Source organism: Sebastes umbrosus, chromosome 10, assembly GCF_015220745.1.
Source record: "Sebastes umbrosus isolate fSebUmb1 chromosome 10, fSebUmb1.pri, whole genome shotgun sequence".
NCBI lineage: Eukaryota > Metazoa > Chordata > Actinopteri > Perciformes > Sebastidae > Sebastes > Sebastes umbrosus.
In genome coordinates, this window is record NC_051278.1 from 17227055 (window position 1) to 17253104 (window position 26050).

At 39.7% G+C, this 26050-nt stretch overlaps 1 protein-coding gene across 5 annotated transcripts in view; it reads right to left on the minus strand.

Annotated features, from left to right (window-relative positions):
* Positions 1-26050, minus strand: part of khdrbs2 (KH domain containing, RNA binding, signal transduction associated 2) — an 87994-nt gene that overhangs the window by 32186 nt on the left and 29758 nt on the right. For all 5 annotated transcript variants that reach the window (XR_005208351.1, XR_005208350.1, XR_005208353.1 and 2 more), the window contains exons 3-6: positions 22655-22771; positions 15163-15309; positions 4201-4328; positions 1296-1479 (exon numbers count right to left, since the gene is read on the minus strand). Coding sequence is in view for 1 of the 5 variants with exons in the window: in XM_037781314.1 (XP_037637242.1) it covers positions 1296-1479; positions 4201-4328; positions 15163-15309; positions 22655-22771 (576 nt within the window). In the remaining 4 variants the exon portion in view is untranslated. The remainder of the gene's footprint in view (positions 1-1295; positions 1480-4200; positions 4329-15162; positions 15310-22654; positions 22772-26050) is intronic.

The following is a 26050-nucleotide window of genomic DNA, read 5'->3' on the forward strand; positions in this document are numbered from 1 at the left end:
AGAATGACTTCATTCTCTGCTCAGGTAGACATTTATCCTCTATATCTTTACATAGCAAATAGTTGTTTGCTGCTAAATTAATGCTCTGGATATCATATATATCACCTTTAACTGCATTACATACATTATGTTTTCAAACATCAAAATAGAAGAAATGAGCAATAAACATCAAAATCACAATATGCAATTAGTTTTCCAGGTGCAAAGTTCCAGATGTAGAGCAGTTACAAATAGCAGCTGTCAGAAATAAGGTGATGGACAGATTTGTCACATCAGATAGTGCTGAAAGCTGATACATCTCAGCCTTCAACACAGTCGAACCTGAACTAAAATCTGTCTGTACAGTGAAAGATGCATGGCTTACGGCTTTTTCGTAGACAGGAAAAGCTAGCTGTCCCACAACACAATGCCTCATCTGTGGGGCAAAACTGTCAAAAGTGGCAATGGTGACAAGTAAGCTCAAGAGACAAAACACTCCTCTATAGGCAGCAAAGATACTTCAATGACTAAAAGAGGTAAATGGAAAACAGAATCAATGCATGATGCCGTATGTACAAAACCTCAAATCTGAGCTAATTTGACTTTTGAACAGAACTAAAGAAAGTAATTGACATAATTAATTGTGAATCATTGTTTAGTGCAATATTTATCTGGAAATCTGCACAGCAACATAAATCGGATGCCTTCGTTCCTTAATAACATAAATTAATTGTTAAAAAATAGTCATAAACCTCTAAAAAACAGAACAATTATCTTTAAAAATTATTGAGAAAAGCTTAATACTGCAATCTAAGAACATTTACATATAAATCACAAATGAAACATGTCATTTTTACTTTTTTTCTGTCATTTTAAAATACAGACAAAAAATTTAAAATTTCTTGAAAAAAACTGTAAAAAATGTTTCTTTTTTACAGTGTATGGTTTTAAAAAAAATTATCCCTGCACGCAACTGCGTTAGACTCAATGTACCCCATGATAACTTACTAACTAAAGATTAATTTAATGTATCCTGATCAACTTTTAAGTTTAATATTATGCAGATTTAAATGGAAACCAAGGGCTGCCTTTAGAAGATCCAAAATCATTCAAAAAAATTAATCACATAAAAATATACTGCAGTAATTTCCTGCTCGCCCTAATTTTTCAAGCATGTTTCCCTACCTCTCCGTGTAAAGCAAGACTCATCCAGATCACATGAAAGGGGGATTAAACCAAGTCTGATTTACACACAGTTCAAGTGAAATTATTATCAGCTATACTTTTTCAGTTTGTGCAAAGAGGATTGGACTTACATAGTCGTCGTATGATTCATGTGTGACTCCTAACAGCGGGGGTCTGTATCCTGCGCTCCCTGCTGCCCCCCTGGCTCTCGGGGCTTGTACCTCCCTCGTTAAAGCAGTCGTGGGAAGTTTGCTGTGCGTCGCTGCCGCCGTCCCCCGAGGCGCCGCTGCGCTCCTTCCTGTGCCTCTGTTGCCCCTGGTAAAGCAAACAAGCAGACAAACATGCCATCAATTTGCCTTAAGACTCTTACTTCACAACATTTAGAAATAAGCCGCAGTGATTTCAGTGGAAAAAGGGGAGTTAAGACATTAAGAAATCTGTTAAATCCCTCTTATCGCTGCATATGTGCAGGCTGCCTCGGTTGGTGGTTGTCGTACTGTGCGCTCGGGTGAAACACAAGATAAGCATAACCTCCGCTGGCACTGAGGTAGATCTTGCAATGATCAGAGGGCTCAAGAGTGTCACTCTGTGTCTTTCTCAGCTCTGCAAACATGCCTGTGGGATGCAGCGTGGTTCTTTCAATAACTAGATGAAGCAGTGCCTTCTATGTTTGTACAATATCACACCTCCATCTGCCTGAAGCTGCAGAATACACTCAGGTTGTAGATATACCAAAGACTTATTCAGCACTGTCCAGTAGAGAGGCATTAAAGGCCAAAGGACATGGGCAGGCAAGAGGAATTTAAAGTGGATTGTTTCTTTTATGGAGATGTGACCGTCCAGTGGCAGAACCACATGAACACCGCAGGGATTGAAGGGCGGATTTAGCATCGCAAAGCCGTCTATTGTCTGCTAACTTAGCATTTTAACAGCAGCATGATGTAGGTGGGCTAGGATACCCTTTCTTCCTCTGGCACATCCTTCACTAGGTAGCAGCCCATTGTGATCCAAAAATACAGACACTCAAAGGGGAATTACTGGTGCATATTTTTCATGGAGATTTACAATAATCGCTTATCGTTGCGCCATAAGGAGAAAATCTAGGTAGGGAAGTGGTGGTGGTGACTTTAAATTGTGAGCGTCCTGTGTTACTGCAGGATTTAGCTCATCTATATGTGCTGCCTGAATTAGGCCAGGCTGTCAAGGCAAACTGTACCTGCATGGTTACTCCCGGGGGATCGCCACGGCTCAGGTAGATTACTGACAATTTGCTCTAAAAACGAACTTAAAAGGAGACTGGAAGAGGCGTTTCACACCAGCAGCTGCACGCATGGCTAAGCCAATCAAATGCTCTCTAGCATTTACGTTTTTTTCTCTTGCTGGTCCTTTCCTGCATTCTAAAATCCCCTTGAGCGACAGACAGTACATGGAAATACACTAATATTTGAGTTATGAAGAAGACATAACTGGAAAGAAATTGACTACAACCTGAGATGGAAGAGAACTAAGAACCACCCAGTGAACCAATTAATCTGACAATTCACCATGAAGGTGGCTTCTTCCTTCTTCATTATTAAAATATGTATTTGTCATTCACAACACGGCACACCAAGATTTAGTTTCAGAATGCATCATATTGCAGTGAATAACAAATGTGTGTGGGGTTGACTACTTTTGGGTGATTGCAAAACAGATTTGAAAGAATACTCCTCCACCTGTGACAACAGTATAATATAAAAACATATCAATCTTTTGATGTTTGATTATATTGAGTAACAAAAACGACTTTTGAGTTTTTGCATATTTAGTAGGGCTGTCAATTGATTCAAATATTTAATCGTGATTAATCTCATGATTGTCCATAGTTAATCATGATTAATCGCGAATTAATTGAACATTTTTTATCTGTTCAAAATGTACCTTAAAGGGAGATTTGTCAAGTATTTAATACACTTATCAACATGGGAGTGGGTAAATATGCTTGCTTTATGCAAATGTATGTACATATTTATTATTGGAAATCAATTAACAACACAAAACAATGAAAAATATTGTCCAGAAACCCTCACAGGTACTGCATTTAGCATAAAAACAACCTCACCGTCAGCATTAAAAATATGCTCAAATCATAACATGGCAAGCTGAAGCCCAACAGGCAACAACAGTTGTCAGTTTGTCAGTGTACTGACTTGACTATGACTTGCCCCAAACTGCATGTGATTATCATAAAGTGGGCATGTCTGTAAAGGGGAGACTCGTGGGTATCCATAGAACACATTTTCATTCACATATCTTGAGGTCAGAGGTCAAGGGACCCATTTGTAAATGGCCATGCCAGTATTTCCTTGCCAAAATTTAGCGTACATTTAGAGCATTATTTAGCCTCCTTTGCGACATGGTTGGTACCAATGGATTCCTTAGCTTTTTTAATTTCATGTGATACCAGCATCTTCGCTCAAGCTTTAAAACTGAGCCCGCTACAACCTAAAAATCGCAAGTTGTGTTAATGTGTTCAAGAAATTAGTGGCGTTAAAACAAATTTGCGTTAATGTGTTGTTATCGTGTTAACTTTGTTATCAGTTATGAATCTCGTAATATTTTTCCATAAAGATTCAGCATGAGGACAACGCCAAAATAAGAGTTTCTGGGTGGCAGATGTCATTCTTGTAGTTGTAAAGAAAATGATTTTCAGGGTAAAACAGTGTTAAAGGGAGCTTAATAAAGTCTGAGAAAATAGCTCTGAGGATGTTGTTATTTTTAAGTATTCAGCATTATGTGAACTGTAAGTACATCCTGCATCTGTTAGAACAAATTATTACAAATACAAATTAAGTCTTAAACTGCAAGACAAAAAAAATAAAAAGTGGCTATTGAGAAAGAATTTCAGCTCTCACAGCAGAAGTGCTTTTCACATTTTCTCAGAGTTCTTTTATGATAATAGTAACCTTCAGAAAGTCTTAAGCCCTGATTATTGTATTGACTCAAATACTCAACTTCTCTCTGAGCCCTTTTCTTCTACACTATTTAGTACTTTACCCCGTGGATATTGTGGTCGCTGGTCGTGCACTCCTTCCTGGCGCACTCCTCCCTCTGCTCGACTCGTCGGAGCCGTTCAGCAGGGAGAGCTCTCTCAGTTGCTCCTGTCTGATCTCGTCGTTGTAGTCCTGCGGGAAACGAAATACAGCATGTCTCAAAAACAAGGACATTTATCTTCCGACTGCAACAGATGCTCGCAACAGCAGCAAATGTCATCTGATCAAAATGATCTTGACACACACAGGAAACACATGGCGTCGCTGAGCGTTGAATACTCAATGAAGAATGTTTTCTTTTGGTTATGTTTGGACACAAAATGCAGGGGAGAGAGTAGTGTTAGTACTATGTAGAAAAAGACCACAAATATTCTTTAAAAGAGCCGTGGATTCATTGTTAGCAGGAAGTTAGTATGATTACAAAAAGGGAAAACAAATTGCCTTCTGGATGGCTGGAAAGCAAAATAACCAACAAACAACATTTCCAATCATTTCCCAAACCTGTATTTTGAGAAGAAGGACGAAATACAAGGGAAATTAAATAAAAAAAACCTACTTCCCACTTTAAAGCAACAGAGAAATATTCCTTATTTCGTTGGCACACACAGCCAGTAATTGACAGTTTCAACAACTTTGTGTGGAATAACTTATCTTGTGATTCTGAACCATTTTTCCTCAACCCGTTATCAAACATGATACGGATCATTACGCAGCAGATAAGGGAGTGGACAAAGCAATATTCATTATCTTGTCATTGCTGACAGATAAACAGGCTTATTTCTAAGAAACACATAAGCAGAGCCCACGAGATTTGATACCTCGGGCAAAATGTTTTTTTTCATAATGACAACAAAGCAACTGGGGCCGCAACCAATTTCTTTGGTCGTCAATGTTTTTTTGACAGCCACATTTTGTAACTTTGTTGTGTCTTTCTGACTGTATGACTGGGCGTCACGCTCTGAAAGGAGAGCGAGAAAGCCCCAAAAAACCTACATCAGCCAGAACAAATTAGAAAATAAATAGAAGTCATTACAGACAAGGTCAGACCAACAACTTAGACCCAGTTTGCAAGAATTAGTTTCCAGAAATGTGAGATAGTTTTTAGAGTAAAACACCAAGAAACAATTTCTCCTGGTCTCTATGAATGATTTCTCTTAAACCTTTTATGGTCTTTATAACATGGAGTGAATTGAATTTTTCTGTGAGCACTAATCCGACCATTGAATTAACTGCACATTGATTTATGAGATATGATTCTGTGGTAATAGGGCTGTGTATTGGCAAGAATCAGGTGATACAATACGTATCATGATACAGGGGTTACGATTCAATATAGTGTGATATATTGCGATACCGTAAGCAAGGCGATATATTGCAATTTTGTTTTTTTTATCTAATTTTAGGATGCATAAAATCTCAGTAAAAAAAATGTTAAACTAACAGTTGCTTCATGATATGTATCGTATCGCCAGATTCTTGCCAATACGCAGCCCTATACCTTGTAGATATTACAATACATTTTTGCAATGAAAGCAATGCTGTTGGACATTAAAAGCAGTGGATATGGTTTAGTAGTATTTTGAGTTCTGGTATTGGGCTGCTTTTGTCACACAGACCTGGCAACCCTGAGTGGGATCAGCATTTATCACAGTCCCGGTAACATCCTCCATCCCAGCACTACTTTTTGTGCAATCTGAGCCACTGTCTGCCACAAATCTTTGCATGTAAACTATTAATTAAAAATCTATACAATGTTTTTGAGAATCAATACAGTATCACAAAACATAATATCGTAAATTGTGATGCTCAAGTGTATCGATATCTTCTTACACCCCTAATTGGTAAGTAAAAGACCATTAATGGGTGTGACGGCTCTGTGCGGGTGAGATTACAGCTCAGTATATTTCCATTATGTTATAGCAGCAAGCCCACCTTCACCACACTAAGTCATGAGGATATCACAGCAGAGAGTTTGCCCACTCTGTGATTTGCATAGTTTTGACACTGAATGTAATCAGAGCTTCAGCAAAAACCTATTATTAGATTTAAATTATTCTGTGTGAACGGCAAAAGTAGGAAAAACTCATTGTCTCAATGTGTAAAAACTTGTGAGGACTCGTTATGAGACGACAACTTTTGCAGCCAAAGTGCTGTCACACTCGTGGTGTAATCATTTTGTCAGGACCTTTTTCTCAACTCGATGAGTGATGGGTCTTTTCAGCATCAATTTATCAATATCTCAAAAAGGGTTATGTCCTCCATTCAAAAATGTTTTTTTGCAAATTTTTTTTTACTTCACTTGGATGTTTGTCCTTCACTGTGCAGAAGGATTTTCAGTTTGACTACTTGAAGGCTGTTATCACATTCATCTGCTGAAGAGGGAAAACTCCTCTGTGGTTACCTTAAATCTGAGTGTAAGACGTGTGACATCACAACTATTTTGTTAGCCATTGATTAAAATAATTAGTGAGAGTGTACAAGGACTTAGAACATTATGATAGAAATATATGACAGCCATTCCCATGCTCTATTATGTCTCATAAGTTGTTGCAGCATTTTTTGGGTTGATACCATTTGTTACACAGATTTGGTGCTAAATTTAACAATTTTTACCACTCCAGAACTCGTAAAAATGATCAATAATCCCTTTAAAATACCACATTAAGACACCAACACCTTGATGAACACTACAGAAAAAGCCATGCTGTGATTTAGTATCAAAAACTTTTGACATTTGGAGATTTCTGCAAGAATTGCATTTTTCTGTGATTGGATGGCGAGCACTTCCGTTCTGGAAAAACTGCTCAGAAACCCCCTTATTGTCAATAAACCCAGTATCTTCACTCTAGCTTTAAGACTGAGCCCGCTACAGCTGCCTAAAGACAGTTATGTCGGGTTAAAGGTTCCCTGTGGAGTTTTTGACCACTATTAAAGCTATGGAGCAATGTTTTTATGTGCGGGTCCCCACTGTGCCAACAAAAGCAGTGAGGAAGAAGTCTGCAAGCCAGTAAACATGGATGTAAACAATGCAGGTTTCCAACTTAAGAAAAATCGGCCTTGCAAATGTTTAATGAGGAAGGAAACACACTCAACAACACAAAGATACACACACAATGTGTTTTGGTGAGTAGCACTGAACGTAAACAGAAACTTTGTTTGTTTACAAGAATACTCCGCAGGGCCCCTTTAAATTTTGCATATTCATAGATTATGCAAAGTTTAATGAGAGAGAAGGAGTAGATATTTTTTAACTTTTTAATAGTTAAGTGAACTTTTTTGTGGGAAAAAAAACTATATCAGACAAATTATTTTAAGTATTTCTGTATGTCTTAAAACCTCACATACCGGTATTTTGATTTTCAACCATAGACAGTTTGATATTCTCCTATATAGAGGTTCAGTGATGCCAAATTATTCAGGTAAAATCGCAACATATTTTGTCACATGTAGGCATTAAATATTTTGAATATTGAATTGAATATGACATGCAACAAAGGTCCTCAGCTGGAACGAACCAGGAACATCAGGGTATGCGGTATGCATCTTAACAACTAGTCTACCACAGCGGCTCAAGAATTGCATATTCGTACACCTTGTACATGTCACGCCAAACTTCACCATCACTTTCCTGTCACGTTGTCCCAGTTCTCCATTGACGGTAATAGGATACGTGTCATACTGGGACCATATGATGAACAGATTTTGACTCTCACATGTCACGGCAGAAGAAGAGGCAAAAAAATCCTCATGGTACATTTCCAAAAACACTTGACACACCGCACACATGTGCTCCTCTTCTTAATGAATTAATAGGGCCTGCAGCGTTCTGACTGTTTGAAGGAGACTGGCAGGTTTTAATTGGAAAGCTGGCAGCTTACCCAAAGCACAACAAATCTGCCCGAGCTTGTAAAAGTTGACTGTTGACAGAGGCGTTAACACGAGTATACAGAGATAAACCCCACGCTGAGGCTTCATCGGGTCAGACTGTTTGCTCGCTGAGATTAATTCTGACCATGCATGACCTTGTACACACACACGATGCCCTTCACAGAGCCGAAGTTAGACTTTAAGGGGTCGGCACATGAAGCATGGCGTGTTTGGGTCTACCTGCGACACGTCTCTGTTGCTGGCTGTGTTGACTGATTTCTTGCCTTATGCATTTTATCTAGCTCATATCTCAGTGATACGAGTCTGTTGGCTGGAGGACCATTTATGACTGCTCCTATCCTTGGACATTTTTCTGGCAAAAATACCACATCAAAATGAATTCAGCACTTTTTTTTGGATAATCAATCTCAGTGGGTGAGATGTTGATCTCCTCTGGGACCTTGAGGGATCTAGTGACGTGATTTTACTGAGTAAATACATTTCTATAACAGAAACAAAATATGAACGAGATAAACTAACAAAGACATCAATTCCAGCTTGTGTCGCCTTTGTTGGATTACTAATGTGGTTAACTCAAAGTAGCTACAGGGGACTATTTCATCCATACTATTAATATCGCTATAATGAGATTATCACATATGAAGATGTCAGATGAATGTATGTCAGGAGATGCATTGGTTTATTTTGAGGACAGAGCTATGAATTCAGGAGTAATATAGAGCATATTCATAGATTCAGATTTATGGCACCCTGTGACGTGAATGAGCCAATTTCCAAGAGCTGACAAAATGTGCGTTGAAATGTATCTCGTGTTAGATCAGCTGCCGAAAAAGCTCTCACAAAGTGTCTCGTCTGCGGTGGCGGATGGGCAGAATTTAAGTGTGTGATACATCATGTTCCCTTTACACAGCAGAGGCACACAGGTCAGTTTGCAGGGACACATGGTTTTACAAACATGCACTGATATTGCAAAAAATTGCACACTCGGACGATGAGTTTGTTTCAATTCCCAAAAATGATTTAATCTGCGTCCAACGTCCAAATACACACAAATGGGGTTGACTAATATTGTTACGTGCCACAATTTATTAAAATGTTTTAAAAGCAGTGGGAAAGGAGACCAGTGCATAGTGATTGGATTGTTTTTAGGATGTGGTTTGCAATAAGACCAATGGTAAATTAAGATCTTATAGACCAAGGGTTCTCAAACTTTTTGGGACCAGGTACCCCTTAAAGGAGAGAAAATGTTCCAAGGACCCCCTCATAATCGTAACACTGATTAAGCATAATGCTTACTACCATTTGTACTCTTGGATGCCATTGGAACGATTTGTATTCTAATACTTCAGACCTGATGTCGCTGTCGCTCAATATAACTGTTTTCACATTTTCTCAATTTAGCTAGTTTGGTCTTAGCGTCACTTGACGATATGGACTGACTCAAATATTTCTGTAAGCTAAGCAGTAGGAACGGTTCGTTGCGCTCTGAGTGAAGTGAATGATCCATGACAGATTGACGTGATGTGTCACAATCATATTGGAGTTTCTATTACCCCAAAGCTAACGTGGGTGGTAGTAATGGACACAATATGCTTGTTTTATTGGCGTAAATGGTCTCCATCTGGAGATATGCACTTTTTAATGATACAGCACAATTTAATAATTTATAGCAAATTATTTCGTGGACCCCCTGACAGAGTGCCACGGACCCCCACTCTGAGAATCACTGTTATAGACAACATAAATTCCTACAGTGCACAGCACATGCCGTTTCTAAAGAAGGTCTGAAGAACCATCACAGTACATGCTGTCCTGCATAACAACCTACTGAAAGATGTTCTTATCCTCCCAAAGCACATCAGGCCAGTTAATCCAGAGGCACAGAAGCAGCTGCAGCAGCTGCTAATTTGCATCTTTGATATGATGTTTCTTAAGTTTTGTACGGCAGGTCCTTATGTGTTTCATTATGAGCTGCTCCAGGCAGTTCACAACAAAAGAACTGGGTGTAGATCTGGACTTTAATTCTGTATTTGGTTACACCAAATGTGCATTTCTTCTTTAATTAATTGGACTTTGTGCTTGTGCGTTTCACTATATATTGTGGGTGGTTTGATAATACTAAGAATAATACATTTTATTTATAGAGAATAAACTGGACAGGTCCGGTGATTGGTTCTGAGTGGTGGAGACAGGATGTTGGCATCGGATGAGCGGAGGGTGCAGGAAGGAGTGTGATGGTGGAGCAGGTCAGTGAGGTAGGAGGGGACCTGGTTATGGAGGGCTTTGTGAGTGAGGAGAAGTACTTTGAATTGGATCCGTTGTGGGACAGGGAGTCAGTGGAGGATCTGGAGGACAGGGGTGATGTGATCACGGGAGCGGGAATGGGTGAGCAGATGGGCAGTTCTGGATGCACTGAAGTTTATTTACTTTGGATGATGACCTGTAAAGAATGCTGTTGCGGTAGTCGATTCTGGATGTGATGAAGGCATGAATCAGAGTTTCGGCAGCAGAGAAGGAGAGTAACGGGCTGAATACAGAGAAGAATCAGTGCTACTATTGAGGTCCGGATGCAGCAAAGCATAAGTGAACCACAGTGTGATACCACTACACCTGAGAATTGCATTTACTTTTATATAGTGCACTATTATAAAACCCAATCTGCTGGTATTGCATAGTAAAAAATGTGTACTTTCACGTGTCGAGTTCTTTCGAAGTGAGCTCAACACAAATTGCACCTCCCTCATTTCCACAGCAAAATTGGCCCTGCATTGTTAAGAACACCAGCACAGTCAGGCTGGATCTTTGCTGAAGATAATAATGCGGATAAGTGCTTGCCTCTGCAACACCAGGACAATCTTCCAGCCAATTAGACTGTTGTCAGGCTATTAGATAGGCGTTATCAGTCGCTGTAAGCCCCATAGATGTGGGTCAATAGGGGCCTATTACACCCACTAGTAGGTGTAATCATCAATTCACATGGATCGACGAAAAAAAGGTATAAAAGAACACTACAGCGACCTCTAGCGACCGTAGTAATTATGACATGAGCAGAAGCGGAAGTCGGGTGCTGTATTATAGACAGTGTGAAACTCCATAAGGCGTGGAGGTCCGAGGCGATGGATGGTACATAAAACACAGGCTTTCACCCAGGAGACCGAAGTTCACATCACGTGTAAAACCAATGTTTGTAGTTATTTTAAAAACACAATGTTTTTCCCTAAACTTAAGAAGTTGTAGTTTAATTGCGTAAACCTAACCTTTTTTTTTTTTGTCTAAACCTAAAGAAGTCTTTTTGTTTGTGTTCAAAATACATTTTATTCAGTTTTACAACATGTTAGAACGTGTTGCTTTTAAGTTTCACTTTCATTTTTACAACATAGTAGGTGTAGTAGGCCCCTAAAGACCCACATCTATGGTGCTTGTAGCGACCGATAACGCCTATTTAATGGCCTGATAACAGTTGAATTGGGTGCATCTTCAGTGTTGGCTCATTCTCTTGGATCATATGCATCAAATAGATTCATTAAATTTAAACACAAAACAGTCCGTTTTAATAGCATGTACATTTGTGTTTGACTTGAAAACAAATTACTACCACATATCTTGTTCATGCATCTGTGTCACCCTCTGTCTGCCAAAATGCAGTTTGGCCCGAGATGAAGGCCACCAGCTCATCCAGCTGAGAGCAGGAGCTCCTGTCCTTCTCCAGTGCTTCTCGCTCTCAGCCTAGTATACACTATTCTACTGATTAGGTTCCTGTTTGCTTTTTTTTTTGCTTTTAGAGGGTGCATAACTGTGAGCTGACAACACTGACAGCATTTCCGTAGTCAGATTTTGCTTCACGGCAGATCTGAGGACTCAACGTTCATACAAGCTTTCTCTCCTCAATCGCCTCAGCGACTGATGAAGCTCACAGTCAGACTAACTGTACTTCTTGACGGCCCATTTGTTCTATTTCGGCTCAGGACTAAATGAATAACACAACATATACTAATTATGCGAATGTGTGAAATTGGAATTCCTAATGGTCCCACAGCTTGTTCATGTGATTGTTTTAATAATTGTGATTTATATCAGAAGAAATGTGTGCACACCAAATAAGGAGGGTTTTCATCTTAGAAGAAATTAATATATTTTTTTCCTGTTTTGTAGATATGAGCTCAGTGGGAAGCAGGTTTTTAGTCAAGACATTTATTTTCAGACATCATGGGGGTGATGCCACATTAAAATGGATTTCACTTTGGGAGAAGATGGAGCACATTTGAGTTTTTGTGCAAAGATAGATGAGAGGAGAGAGGAGTAAAAGTGAAGGGAAGAAATTACTGCAGCACAACTCACTCATCTCAGCTCACATGCTCTGGTACATACTAAGAATTTCAGCTGCAACCAGCAGTGTAAGTCACTTAACTACACGCGTGGCATTGTGGGAGCTACACGTCCTGCTGCATCGCTTTGAGTCGAGTTTGGTTTCTGAAGCGTAATGTCACACAAGCAGTGGCAGATTGGCCACTGGAGCAGTGCTAGTTTTCCTGGTGGGCCGGCACAGAGAAGCAATAGTGTTGCACACCAGCTGGCTCGAATCAGGCATGTTTGTAGCTGGATCATAAATTCAGTCCGTCTCTCCTCCTGGGCCAGCTTGTATTTGGTGCATTCTACATTTTACATGCTGAGCTGACAACAAACTGATGCCTTGGACATTTAAAAGAGTAATCCACTCAGACCATTTAGATTTGCGCTCCTCTAGCATTGCCGAACTCACGTTAGACAGTTTAAAACAAAATGGATCAAACGCATTCTTCCTCCTTGTCAGACCTGGTGCCTACATTACCTGCAATGCAATTCAAACATTGACAGTTCGATTGGAGAGTTGGGTGTGTAATCAGTGGGCAACTCCAGGTCTGAAAAGTGAAGCCAATGTGGCATTCTTTCTAACAGCCAGCAGGGGGCGACTCCTCTGGTTGCAAAAAGAAGTCTGATTGTATAGAAGTCTATGAGAAAATGACCCTACTTCTCACTTGATCTATTACCTCAGTAAACATTGTAAACATGAGTTTATGGTCTCAATCGCTAGTTTAAAGTCTTCTTCAATATAGCATGATGTTCATTTAGTAGATAAATCAGGGTATGCTTCAGTGCGTGGTTACCTTGTGATTGAGGTCGCTATGGCAGCGTTGTATTTAGCCCTTTCACAGTGTGTTTGCAGTTCATGAAAGTTAATATTACTTTTGTGGTTGCCTAAAATTGTCTTATTTAGTTTTCGGTTGTACTTAGCTCCGCCCTCTCATGTCACCAAAATGCTGAACTCGAGGCTTCAAAATGGCAGTCCACAAACCAACGGGTGATGTCACGCTGACTACGTCCACTTCTTACATACAGTCTATGTGTGTAATGCTAGTAGCAGCTAGTGCAGCCTTGAGCCTCTAGCAGAGATGAGCTTCTGAGGTCTGCTGAGCTCACTTCTTTCTAAAAAGAAGTTGTAAAAGAAGTTGTAGTCTTCAGTCCCAACCACCCAACCTCACAAATTGCCTCAAGTGACATCACTTGAGGCAATCTATCAGACTTCACACAGCTCCTCGTGGAGCTAGTAGTAGTAGTACTCCCCAACACCAGTAAACAGACTTTGATGTGTAAAATCGGTAATAAACAAATTTACATTATTCTGCCTTTTGGAAATATAAGAGTTAAGTTGAATTAACAACATGTGGTTAAACCCATGCTGATTATTTTCAACCAAACCAGTCCCCACTAGCAATTCACTCGAAGTTGCACTCTGACAAAACATGTAACCATCTCCGTTAATACACTGTGCAGCACTAAAAACAAGATAAACAGCAGGACGCACTTGCCACTCTCTACCCGAGGCGGGAAACATCTGTCACTATGGATACTGACAGATGCCTGTTGTGTTACATTATGTGCAGTTTACTTGCAAATCCATAAGATCCCCGAAGCAGCAAGCATGTGGTATAAAATAGATGGTAGGGTCTTTATTTTTTTGATGTTTTTTATTGACACTTGGACATAGCACAAGCTGAATTTAGGGACAAAGAGATGTTTTCCCCTTTTTGAACATCACTTAATATTCTGGAGTTTCGTCCATACTCACTATGAAAAGACATTGTAAGGAAGGAAATGTAAGATCGGATTAAGTAGCAAGATATAACTTAAATTAATGTTTCCCCCACTCAATATTCATCACCCATCCTTTCAGTTTGGATTAGCATTTAAGATAATAAATCAGCATTGCAGGTTTTATTGTCCACTTCCACCTGCCACTAACTGTTTTCCCCCAAATATAACAGTAATTTCTAATGATTTTCATCCCTTTTGTCACTTAGTTAAAAATGTCTTCCTCGTCACCCTGCATAATTACTTCTGCTGGCAGATTTTCACAAAAGACAGTTTAGGCTAGACGACAGTTTGTGCTCATTGAATCAATGCACCTATTTAAAAAACAAAATGTATTACAGCCAATCCTGTGTTTACACTAATTAGAAAACGCTGCTGCAATGTTATCAGAATCATTTGAAATACACAATACCGCCTCTTTTCTCAACGTACAAATGCAATAAAGCGAGAGCTGAGACTCTGCCAGCTACATATTTATATTCTTGGAAATACGTGTGTGGAAGTAAAGCATGCTTGTAAGAACATCATCTCCGTATAGGAAAAGAGCATGAACTCCATAAAGTAGACTCATGCAGCACAATTCCTCTATTAGGCTTGTCACATTTGCAAAGCCTGATTAATATTTACAGCTTAAACTCAGCAAGAGTACACAACATGCACATTAATTATTGCTAAGTTTCTCCGGGCTATAAGTTGCTGAAGCCTTGCAAGTTTTTTCCATACTGCACTTTAATTGCTGAATACATTATTTTTCATTTGTAAGTAAGGGTGGTGTAAGGTAGTGGTTGTGATGCAGAGAAAAACTTCACGCATATATATTATGTTAACAAACCCGGGAAACTGTAAACTCTGTGTGTTCATAAGCTTCGTGAGGAAATTATCAAGTCAGCAGGAATGACTGATGTTCATATACCGCACAGGAATGAAAATTAGGAAGTATTAAACTTACTGGAACTAGGAATTTTTTAATCTCCTCCAAGGCGTGACTCATGCGGGAATAGGCCTCTCCAGGTGGAGCGAAGACTTCAATTAAAACATGAAGATCATTACTCAGATGGGCGTATTTGGCCTCGCCGCTTTTCCTTAACTCTTCTTCCTGTGAAACAAAAAAGAGCAGACAGTGAAGGGTTTGTACTCATAAAAGAGAACCCAAAATACATGTTGTTTAATAATATTAACGTGTAGTAATTACACTATTGCATAATGACGTGTGATGAGGTAATCATTTGGAAGTCTTTACATTGTACTTTGCAGAGTGACAAAACAAAACGGGTCAAATGTGCTGATGTTGAATGATTTTGACCTGTTGATTTCATCTTCAGTAAGTCTATATTACAACAACTAAATATATAATGGATAAAACACTTTTTTTGACATTTAATTGTATGAACATTTAATATTTTATTAATGACTAGAGACATTTTGGACTCATTTGTGTTGCTCTACGTAGTGAAGGTTGTCACTGAGAATGCTAGTGTCTCTGTGTGATTATACTTATAGGCACCAGCAGTGTTTTGAGTTAAATGCTAACGTCAGCATGCTAACATGCTGACATTAAGCAGGTTTATTACACGACTTTGTTGAATACTCGATTCTGATTGGTCAATCACAGCGTTCTACGGTCTGTTATTTCTAAATAGCAGACCGTTGCTATGTATAACAGACCGTTGCTATGGGCGCAGCTCTGATGCCGGACTCTGGAGTACCGTTTTTGTGTCAAATTATTGACTTTTTAAGTAAGTAGCCGTGTAATAAGTGGGATAATGTACAGCCAGCAGGTCATTGTTGTGAAAGAAACCCCTTCGGGGCGATGAGAGACCGTGTCGGGGTGCGGCATCGCCCTGTCTGGGTTTCTTTCACAACAATGACCGGCTCACTGTACATTATCCCTTACATAATGTTTACCATTGCTGTGTCTCAATTAGCGGACTTACACATGCTATTTTGAGGTGCGTACGTTCACATTGAGAAGTATAGTAAAATGCAGTGCACTTAAAGTACCCAGATGTTGTTCTCAAAACGTTGTAATCGTTAAGTGTGGAACGCTGGACACTTCTCATCCTCAACGGTCGTCATATTTACTACTTAGAGGAAGGGGAGGGGCCACCAACCGATTTCAAACTAGGACAAGGAAGCTGGAGCAGTTGCGATTGAAACGGCGTACACCGAACTATACAAATTTAAGTTATATGTGCTTTTTTTCACTAAGTACCACTATACTGTAGTCGGATAGAAGCCATTATTGGCATAATTTATCCGTCTGAATTGAATTACTGCCGTGTCTGACTATCACCGGTGGATCTACTGAGCTTACGGTGAGTGCACAACAGCCGTCTGCGATTTGAGACAACACTACCTTGTAGAAACTAACAGAAGTATCCGATTTGAGACACAGCACATGTTTACTCTTGTAGTTGTGTTAGAATGCTAACATTTGCTAATTAGCACTGAATACTAACTAGCTTTGCAGGTATTTGTTATAACCAAAGTGCTTTACAACTTAATATTTTGACCTGATGAAAAGTCAGGGGATCACCAAAGTCAGTCCGGTTACATGAATTGAAAATTGAAAATTTCATGGCAATCCATCCAATAGTTGTTAAGATATTTCAGTCTGGACCAAAACCCGAACAGATTGACAATGACACCCCTAGAGAGCCATGCTGCTGGCCAAATAAAGTATTCCTCCTCGAAAAATCATTTTGAGAATAAAATGGTTTTGCTTTGACACACAACTCCACATTTTTTTCCTCCATTCATCATAAGCATCTCTTGGAGAGACAGGCTGCAAACCCACAGTAACATTTATGATTTATTTTCAAGACAAGGAGACACTTGAGCAATTACTACATTCATCACCAGGAAGACACTTAAACCACACACAAAAGCATTTCTGAATGACATGTGACCTTTTCCTCACTTGCGTAAGGAATAACTTAACTTCTAGAGAATGATTACTGCTCATCTGACAAAGAAAGAAAGACAAAAATAACACACTAGATATTAGAGCTGGGTCATAGATTCTGGCACCAGGGATGCCGTTAGTGAATGTTTTTTTTTTTTTCGATATGAAATTGCATTTTGTGATTGGTTGTGAAGAAAGCGCTGCAGGCTCCGCTCCATAACAGCTCCCGGAAATGTTTAAATGGATTGACATCTTGTGATTCAGACATGACATATTGTTCAACTCATTTTGATGGTCCGTAAATGAATTTGTGACCGCTTGTGCAAAATGGATTTGAGGTTCCTCAAGAGGAAAAATAAATGCAGAAAAAATGACAGAAATGGCGGAAAAGGGACAAAAATTATACTGATACTGTATCAGAAAGTGATTCCACATACAGATTGAAGAGGGTCTTTACTTTGTGTTCAGACAGGCATACAGTCACCAACAGGCAAAACAACACTAACAAGGTAACAAGGTGCAGCTGGGGAGGCAGCAAACTGATTAGCAGATGAGGGACAGGTGTGCACACCGAGGATGCCTCGTGGACAGGTGAGGCATGACACGTTTGATAAATAAAACACAGAGATCCTTCTGTCTATGTGGCAGACAGAAGAGAAAAGAGAGGGAAAAGATGCAGGTGAGACAAACAGCAGGTGCAGCGGGATTTCTGTTTCTATGTTAATTATAAGTTTACTCTCTAAACATCCCAGTAAACATTAGAATTGAGAACAAGTTTGGCAAGGTTTCCAGATTCTCTATATCTAATTAGTAGTTCTGTCAAAGTTAACGCAATAATAACGTGTTAACGCAAATTCGTTTTAACGCCACTAATTTCTTTAACGCATTCACGCAACTTGCGATTTTTAGGTTGTAGCAAGCTCAGTTTTAAAGCTAGACTGAATCATATATAATGCCCTGAATTTACGCTAAATTTTGGCGAGGAAAAACTGTTGTGGACATTTTCAAAGGGCTCCCTTGACCTCTGACCTTAAGATAAGTGAATGTAAATGGGTTCTATGGGTACCCACGAGTCTCCCCTTTACAGACATGCCCACTTTATGATAATCACATGCAGTTTTGGGGCAAGTCATAGTCAAGTCAGCACACTGACACACTGACAGCTGTTGTTGCCTGTTGGGCTTGAGGTTGCCATGTTATGATTTGAGCATATTATTTTATGCTAAATGTAGTACCTGTGAGGGTTTCTGGACAATATTTGTCATTGTTTTGTGTTGTTAATTGATTTCCAAAAATACATTGTCCAATGTGCTCCAGGCACTGTGGACGTTTGATGCGTTTCGTGACTTTTTCTCTCCCTCTGACCTGCCGGAAATTCCCCGTCAGAAAATTATGTGCATGTACACTTTGACTTTCACAAACACACTCAATAAAATCTATTCTAAAAGAGATTATATCACTGGTACAGGCAATGTAAAAAACATTCCCTTGTCTAAAATATGTTATTTTATTTTTTTCTCCACCACCATCTGGCGAGTGGCGACACCCAGAAATGATCTTGTGACCCCGATGGGGGTACCGACCTCCTAACTGTTTTAGTGTATCTCCTCAGTGTTCGGTTCAACCATACAACATCAGTCTTATAAATACTTAAAGCAAGAGAGATCCACAAGATAAAAGGTGAAAACGCAGAGAAATAAATTAGGAATGCAAAGAGGTGTTCAGTTTGGAATAGGAGGCATTGAGTTAAAGCAAGTCTACAAGAAGATACTTAAGTAAACAAAATACGTCAATCCAAGCTCTTAATGCAAACTGTTCCAAAGTCTGATGACAAGAAAAGCCCAATCAGCTTTCAATCTTAACTCGGGGCCCTGAGGGGCCCCTGCCTGGGGCTTCATTCTGGCTTCAAAGGCTTAAAAGATCTGTAATAGGCTATAGCTCGAGGCCAGTCCTAACTGTGTTTTAAAGGAACCAGTTAAATCGCAAAATCGATTCTACACTGAACAAATAATCGGAAGTGATGTCAAACCTGGAGTGGAGACGTTTTGTCTACTTGTATTAGTGTATCAGTTGGGTGTTTGAGTGCTTTGCTCAAGGACACCTTGATTGTGGCGGTTAAGAGAAGCGAGAGTGCCACTCATCCAGCCAAACTTTTATCCTTGCATCACACGGCCGTTCTCTACCCTCTAGGAGAAATCAGCTTTAATTAAAAATCACTCCTAAAATTTCAGCAGGCGTCACATTCACTGTCAGAGAGCCTAAGTCATTATGGATCAGATCAAAAGTGGGCATGTGGGCGGAAGAACGTGTCTCTGAGTAGTTTCAGTAGTTTGTCACTGAAACGTTTTGGAGAGTTTTACAGCAGGAGCAGCCCACACAGAGCTATACAGCCAACACATTCTCATCCCACTTTGTCACGCCCTTGGTGTCACTTTAGGTTTAGGCGACAAAACCACTATAGTTAGGTTTAGGAAAGAACTACATGGTCGGGCATAAAACTACTATGTTTGCACAGTGAAAATGACAATGAACGTTGTGAACACGGGACACGAACAAAGAGCTGATTGTAACGTCAAAGTAAAACTTAACGCACGGGACACCAACAGCTGTCTCCCGGATGAAAGCCTTGTGTTTGTATTTTGACCCACCCGCCGTTAGTGTGTCTCTTTCACTCTTTAAACTACGTCACCACACTCCCAGCACACTTTCTCGGAGCGTTTACTGTTGCTGCGGATGGGTTTACATTATAGCTAATGGAACGCCCGGTGCGTTTCATACTAAAGGGTGCCGTGTGCAATGGTACCGAACACCAGTGACCGTGACAAAGCCTCGGTATTTAACTCCCTGGAAATGAGAACAAATACATCAGTTACCATAACTGGAATATGCCTGTTTTTAATCAATCAGTATTATATGTTTGTACTGCTATAAGGACTTTAAGAACTAAACATTGTAGCGTTTTCTTTGGCACACAGTGAGAGGTTGAATGAGTACTCCCTGCTTTATCTGTTAACCAGGCTAATATCTGTGCACAAGGTGTTATATTGACCATATGGTCTAATATGTGGGTGGGCTGCTCTGATGCAAAATTCCTAAAACCTGAGATATCACCCTACGGCTAGACAGATGCACCCTACTGACAAACTGGATGAGACGGCAGACGTGTGATGACAACTTTAGCTTGTAATGGGACTTTTGCTATATCTGTACCACACTGCCTTGTGACCAGCTGCCTCGAGTGGCAGACAGCCTTTTGGTCACGACCTTTAGGTGTCAGTCTCATCACAGAGTCCTTCAGACTTGCCCAGATTGAACACAAAATCAATACGGCACACAGAAACACTGAGCTAAAGCAGATCGTTATGTAGCCGGCTTTTGGTAAGAAACAACTATAAGGGGTCTATTATTTTCCTTTGTGCTGCACACAGCACCATGAATCTCCCTCAGACTGAAATTAATAATACACCATGTTAGTGATAGTGGCACTTAGTAACTGATTTATTAAATAATACAAAGTCATATTGCATCCTGTCCTGTACAGTGCCGCATCACAACCTAAGCCCTGCATGCATGCAAATAAACTATTATTTTGCGTACATTTTAGCACCTCTTTACTTTATTTTACACACTACAGAGACAAGTTAATGCAGCACATGAGTAAACGGAGAGGACTTAGTGGCAGGAAGCCAAAGTTTTAAATGAACTCTTGCACCGGCCAAGGCACATTCAAAAATGTGATGGCAAAGAAACGTCTCAGTGCCTTCAGTTTTCGTAAGAGTGAAGACTTTCAGCCCCACAATTAGGTCTGAATGGAAATCGACGCGAAAAGGTATTACCGGTAATTTCTAATTACAAAGCCATACAGTTGTTGAAGTTATTAAGTTGACTTATACAAAAACTTAGTCATCCAGAAGATTGCATGGTTAAAATTGCACTTACAGGCACATTAATGTAAATCTATGATTGGATGCTGGAAAAGACTTATAACTACAGTATATAGCAATTACAGTAATAAACTACTGTACTTTCTTACTGCATCTGCTATACACGTCAGTGAAAAATGTGCAACCCCATCTGCTGAGGGAAACAATTACATGTACAATTAATTACATGACAACTCTCTATGCTGATTAAGATGGAAGCTGATTAAGATGAAAGCTCAAGAATAGCTGCTAAATGGACATTGAGGTGAGATTGTTCTCTGTACAAATTAACACTACACAGATATGTTTAAACCTGTAATAACTGATATTTTGACCACCTGAGGGCAGCTGAAACAAGTTGTGAACACAACATTGAGATATAAACAGCAACACATTCATTTGGAGTTGTGTTTCTGGCCTCCTGATGAATATACGTAAGTCCACTATTCTGTCTCTTTTAGCTCCGTTTTTGGTCCCTACAAACTCATGAGGAAAACAGCTGCTTGATGCAGTTGAAAAAGATGCTATGAGAGGAAGGTATCTTCATAAAATGTTTCGTATGATATCTTACAAAAAAGCTATTCCTCATTTTCATGCTTTTTCCTACAAATGTCCAGCAACACGTGACAAGTGTCAGTTTCCGCTTGTTACATGCATACAGTCTTTTCAAAATAAACTTCCGGCTTCACAGGAAACAACTTGGTTAGGTTTAGGCAACAAAAACGCCTCCCAACGCAGCACTTTCTTCCTTCCTGGTTCACAATTACGTGGATTACATTTGAATTGATTTGGTGAGATGTATACGAATGACTGCATTACTTTTCGTAGGTATAGTTACGAACAGTGTATGAGAACATCCTGATGAGAGCTGGAAGAGTGAACCAAAACAGTAAAGCTGCAGGACGGACTGCTAAACAATGGGCTGAAACTGGCAATGAAGCTCTATAAAGCCGAGGGGAGCTGTAGATTCGGGTGATAATTCTAAGAGGGAACTCTTTCACATTGTCATTTGATACATTTTTATTATAAAACATATTGAATACAGCTCCTTTGAAGTGGTTGTAAGAGCCACATTATTTCACCCTCAACATGTTCTTGACATATTGAAATGCAGCTCCAGTTTCACCAAAGAGGTGGCAACACTGCAAGTCTTTTGTCATGTCTAGATGTCTCGATCGGAGGCTACAGTAATAATAGCGATGTAACACTATAGCAGCACACTGAGACCTGTTAAGAGCGTGAACATCAGATCCAGCAGACTGTCTCTGTACATGCTCGGATAAGTTTGGCTCCAGGGGACCACAAGTCAGCAGGATAAATGACTTTGGCAAAGAGATTCATTACTTTGCATTCATAATTGACTATTACAGAATATGCTATTAAACAGCACACAGAAAAGCATTCCCATTTTCTACTACATATTTTTGCCAACTGAAAGCTATTAATTCCACTCTGTGTGTTATCCATCTCAGTTACAGCTCAGATGTTGTTGGTTAGAATATTCTTCTATGCTTTGGTGGAATTTCAAGCAGATTATGTCTGTAAATATTTCCTTTTGATCCATTACTTGGACCAGCCCGACAACTATATTTCAACACAAATCAATATCTTACCTTGCCTTTATCCCTCATGGACCCTTTGCCGAGGATGGACATCTTCACTCCCGTCTCCTCTTGTAATCGTTTCATGGAATTTCCCCGTGGTCCCAGCAGCTTCCCGACAAAATTAAACTGTAACACAAGAGAAAAAAAGCAACCAAAATGCCTTATCAATACTTCCAACATATGTAAGAAGATGACAAATAATGAAGACAAATGTTTCTGAAGACAATCTTGCATGTTGGATGTAAAATAAATTTGATCCATTTGGAGAAAAGGTTAATCATAAAAGATGCTGGCTGGGCTTTGTATATCTAATATGTACAAGAAATGTCAAGATGTCCTTCAACGGGTGTGATCAAGGTCATCCCGAAACTTATAATTATCAAATGATTCATTTTAAAGGTGCTATTGCTAACATTGATAACATTCAGCCACTTGATATCGCACCCTCCTCTGTTCCATTGCATTCACTTCACAACAAATGGTTGCCAGTTCGTTGTATTTTATGGAGTGGAGTGAGACTCAGACAGACAGTCATGGCAAGTGATGAATATTTCCTGGTAGAGTAATTAAGTAATTTCGCAACATGTAGCTATACATTAGCTATAGATTTAGGTTACTTTGTGCGGCGGTGTTTCAAGATTTGTGTTACATAATTTATGGTTCTCTGGGGATATAACTATCTAGTTTTAGGTAACATTCATTTTTCAGTCCGCCACCCACTTCTAAATCCCCTCTGATGCGCATCTTCGTTATACATTGTTTGCGGGAAATATAACATTAAGTATATTGATGCAACCGTCACTATTGCTAACGTAACTCCTCAGGGATGGAAGCTGTAATTTTTCTCATTTCGATAATCTAACCGGTAACAACACATTAGTTAAGGTTGCACGGACTATGGCTGTTGGTAGTTGTTGTTGGTTTTGTCTAAATATGCCGATATGTAATTTGATGGGTTATTGTTGTTCGGATGCTTAAACTAAGGCAGCTTATATGTGCTAATGTCAGTTATCACTTTTTTGCCACTGTAAATATTCACATATTCAGCAAACTGATGGAGACACCAGCTTCAGTGCGGCCAGGCGTGGCAGACGCAGCCTCCTTTTGAGTACTTGGGATTGGTACCGGAGTGAAGTTGAGCGCTTATTGTCAAACTCTGCCATTTATCCTTTTTTTCCACGCTAACTAGCAACTTGATGGCACCACGTGATACCAACATGGTTGTACTATTGTCCCACAAGCCTTGTTAGAAGTGGGAACCAAACCTCAGTTATATTCCACAGAGATAAATAAAACATTCATTTTGGACCCGTCAACATTTTTTAAGTGATTAATTCACAATCATAATCTTTTTTTAGGAAAAGCTATACTTTTATTTGGCACTTTTCTAAAAGCTCTGTGGATGTATTATTATTTTTTAAATGATTCATCTACATAGAAATTGTATCAGTAAGATCTTTAATGTATCCATACGTGTATTCCTAGTTTACCCAATGTTTTACTTCTAAATGATGATTCAGTAATTGATGTTACGAAATCACTTCTTCTTTTAAGTCTGATGGCCACCAAAAAGTTGTTAGTATTAAGGCGGAAACCTCTGCATAAACTTCAGATTTCCCAATGGATTCTCTCATTATTAGACATCATCTCTCTGGAACTCTCTATCACTCGAACCAACTGTGCGAATGGAAATGCAATTGACACATTGTCCAAGGCACTGAGAAAGTTGAATTAAGTTATATAACCCAGACTGTGAAATAGTGTCATCTGTGACAATTGTTCATTACAAAGATATGGTCTACATTGTTTCCCTGTAGCAGTTTTTTTTTTTTTTTTACATCTATAACAGATTATTAGTTTTAATTGATTTATTTTCTTTTAAATTTATTTTTAATTTGTATATACTGTTTATATATAAATACATTTTTACATGGATAAACCAGATATCTGTATACTTATGTCAAAATGATCCATGTCCAGTCCAGATTATGTAGAGGCTGATGATTTGCTGTGTATTGAAAAATCTGAATTTGATTTTGAAAAAAAGATGTTGGCTGGCTGTTAGTCATCTATTATCAATACAATCTCACATTTCTTTCACCATTCATCATGTGAGAAAAAGCTGTAATGTAGCCTGTGATAAATCAAATGAATTGTGCTCTCTATGTAGCACATTCAAAAGCGAATGGGCCTTTCATCTGCAGTCCAGCATAACGTATAAATGCATCTGTCCAATTGTTTGAACTGTGCCCTCGCTAGTCATGTATCTTATTGGCGTTTAGGGTCACCCGTGTCGTGCCGAGGAAAAAAAGAAACGGGAACACGGGCTCAAACCAATAACGTTCCTGAGACTGTTCTAGAGGTCAGTGCTGAGATAAAGTCAGAAATAATGAGTTTCTTCCCAGTGGGAAATTAAGTAATACTATCCAGATGACAAACTATCAGATTCAAGCCTCGGGGCTCTGACTATCATTTCCCTCTCGCTGTGCGCCAGCTAGTGTTCGTACTGAGAGAGGTAGCTCTGGGTTGTTGAAGGCGCAACACTGCTGAGATTAGTGGTGATTAATCCGAGAGGTGAAACTCATGACTGTAGTCGAATGGGTCGTTTTCTGAAGAAAAATATGAGCAGAAGATCAATTAGAAAAAGAGAGAATGTGAAACAAGCCCATAAAAGCTGCTCCTACTATCTCACACACTGTTTTTTTAATTGTAATAAATGGTTCGACCTTCAAATATTTGCTGTTGGATGAGATGAAAAGAGACCACCTCCAGAGCTGAACAGGTGGTCAGCCGCCCACCACAACACACGCTGGCCAACCCTAAAATGATATTAACCTTTTCACAAAGCAACTTCTCCCACTGTGGCTGAGCGGATAATAACTTCAGTGCCAGCTGTGTGGCTGCTGCAACTCAACTCCGACAACTGCACACTCAGCTTATTTCATGAACATCATTAACATCACGAGTGAGCGCTACATTTCAGGTTAGGGAGGCGCCAGGGGACGCACAGATGAGACCCTCTTTACAAAAAAAAAGCATCCCTACTGTCCTTGCCTGTCCTCTGATCTGAATGATTAAGGCACCTTCGTGGATGCCTTTCTTCACGGGGGTTGCTTTGACAGGACTATCCTATAGCTGGCAGGGAGCTCGAGAGCAGATGGTCGTTGCGGCGAAGCTGAGAACGCGCTCGCTGGGCGGTAGAAGAAGAGTGGCCTGTTTTCATTAAGCTAATGAATGTCTGGAGCCACTCTGCTGCTCCATGGCGAGCAATTTGGGCTTTAGAAAGGGGCACGGTTTGGTGTTAAATGAGGTTTGAAATGATGCAATGTGCCCCCTGCAGTCTCAACACTGATAACTATGCAGATATTAGACGGAAGGGTGTTGTGGATACAACAATTACGCACA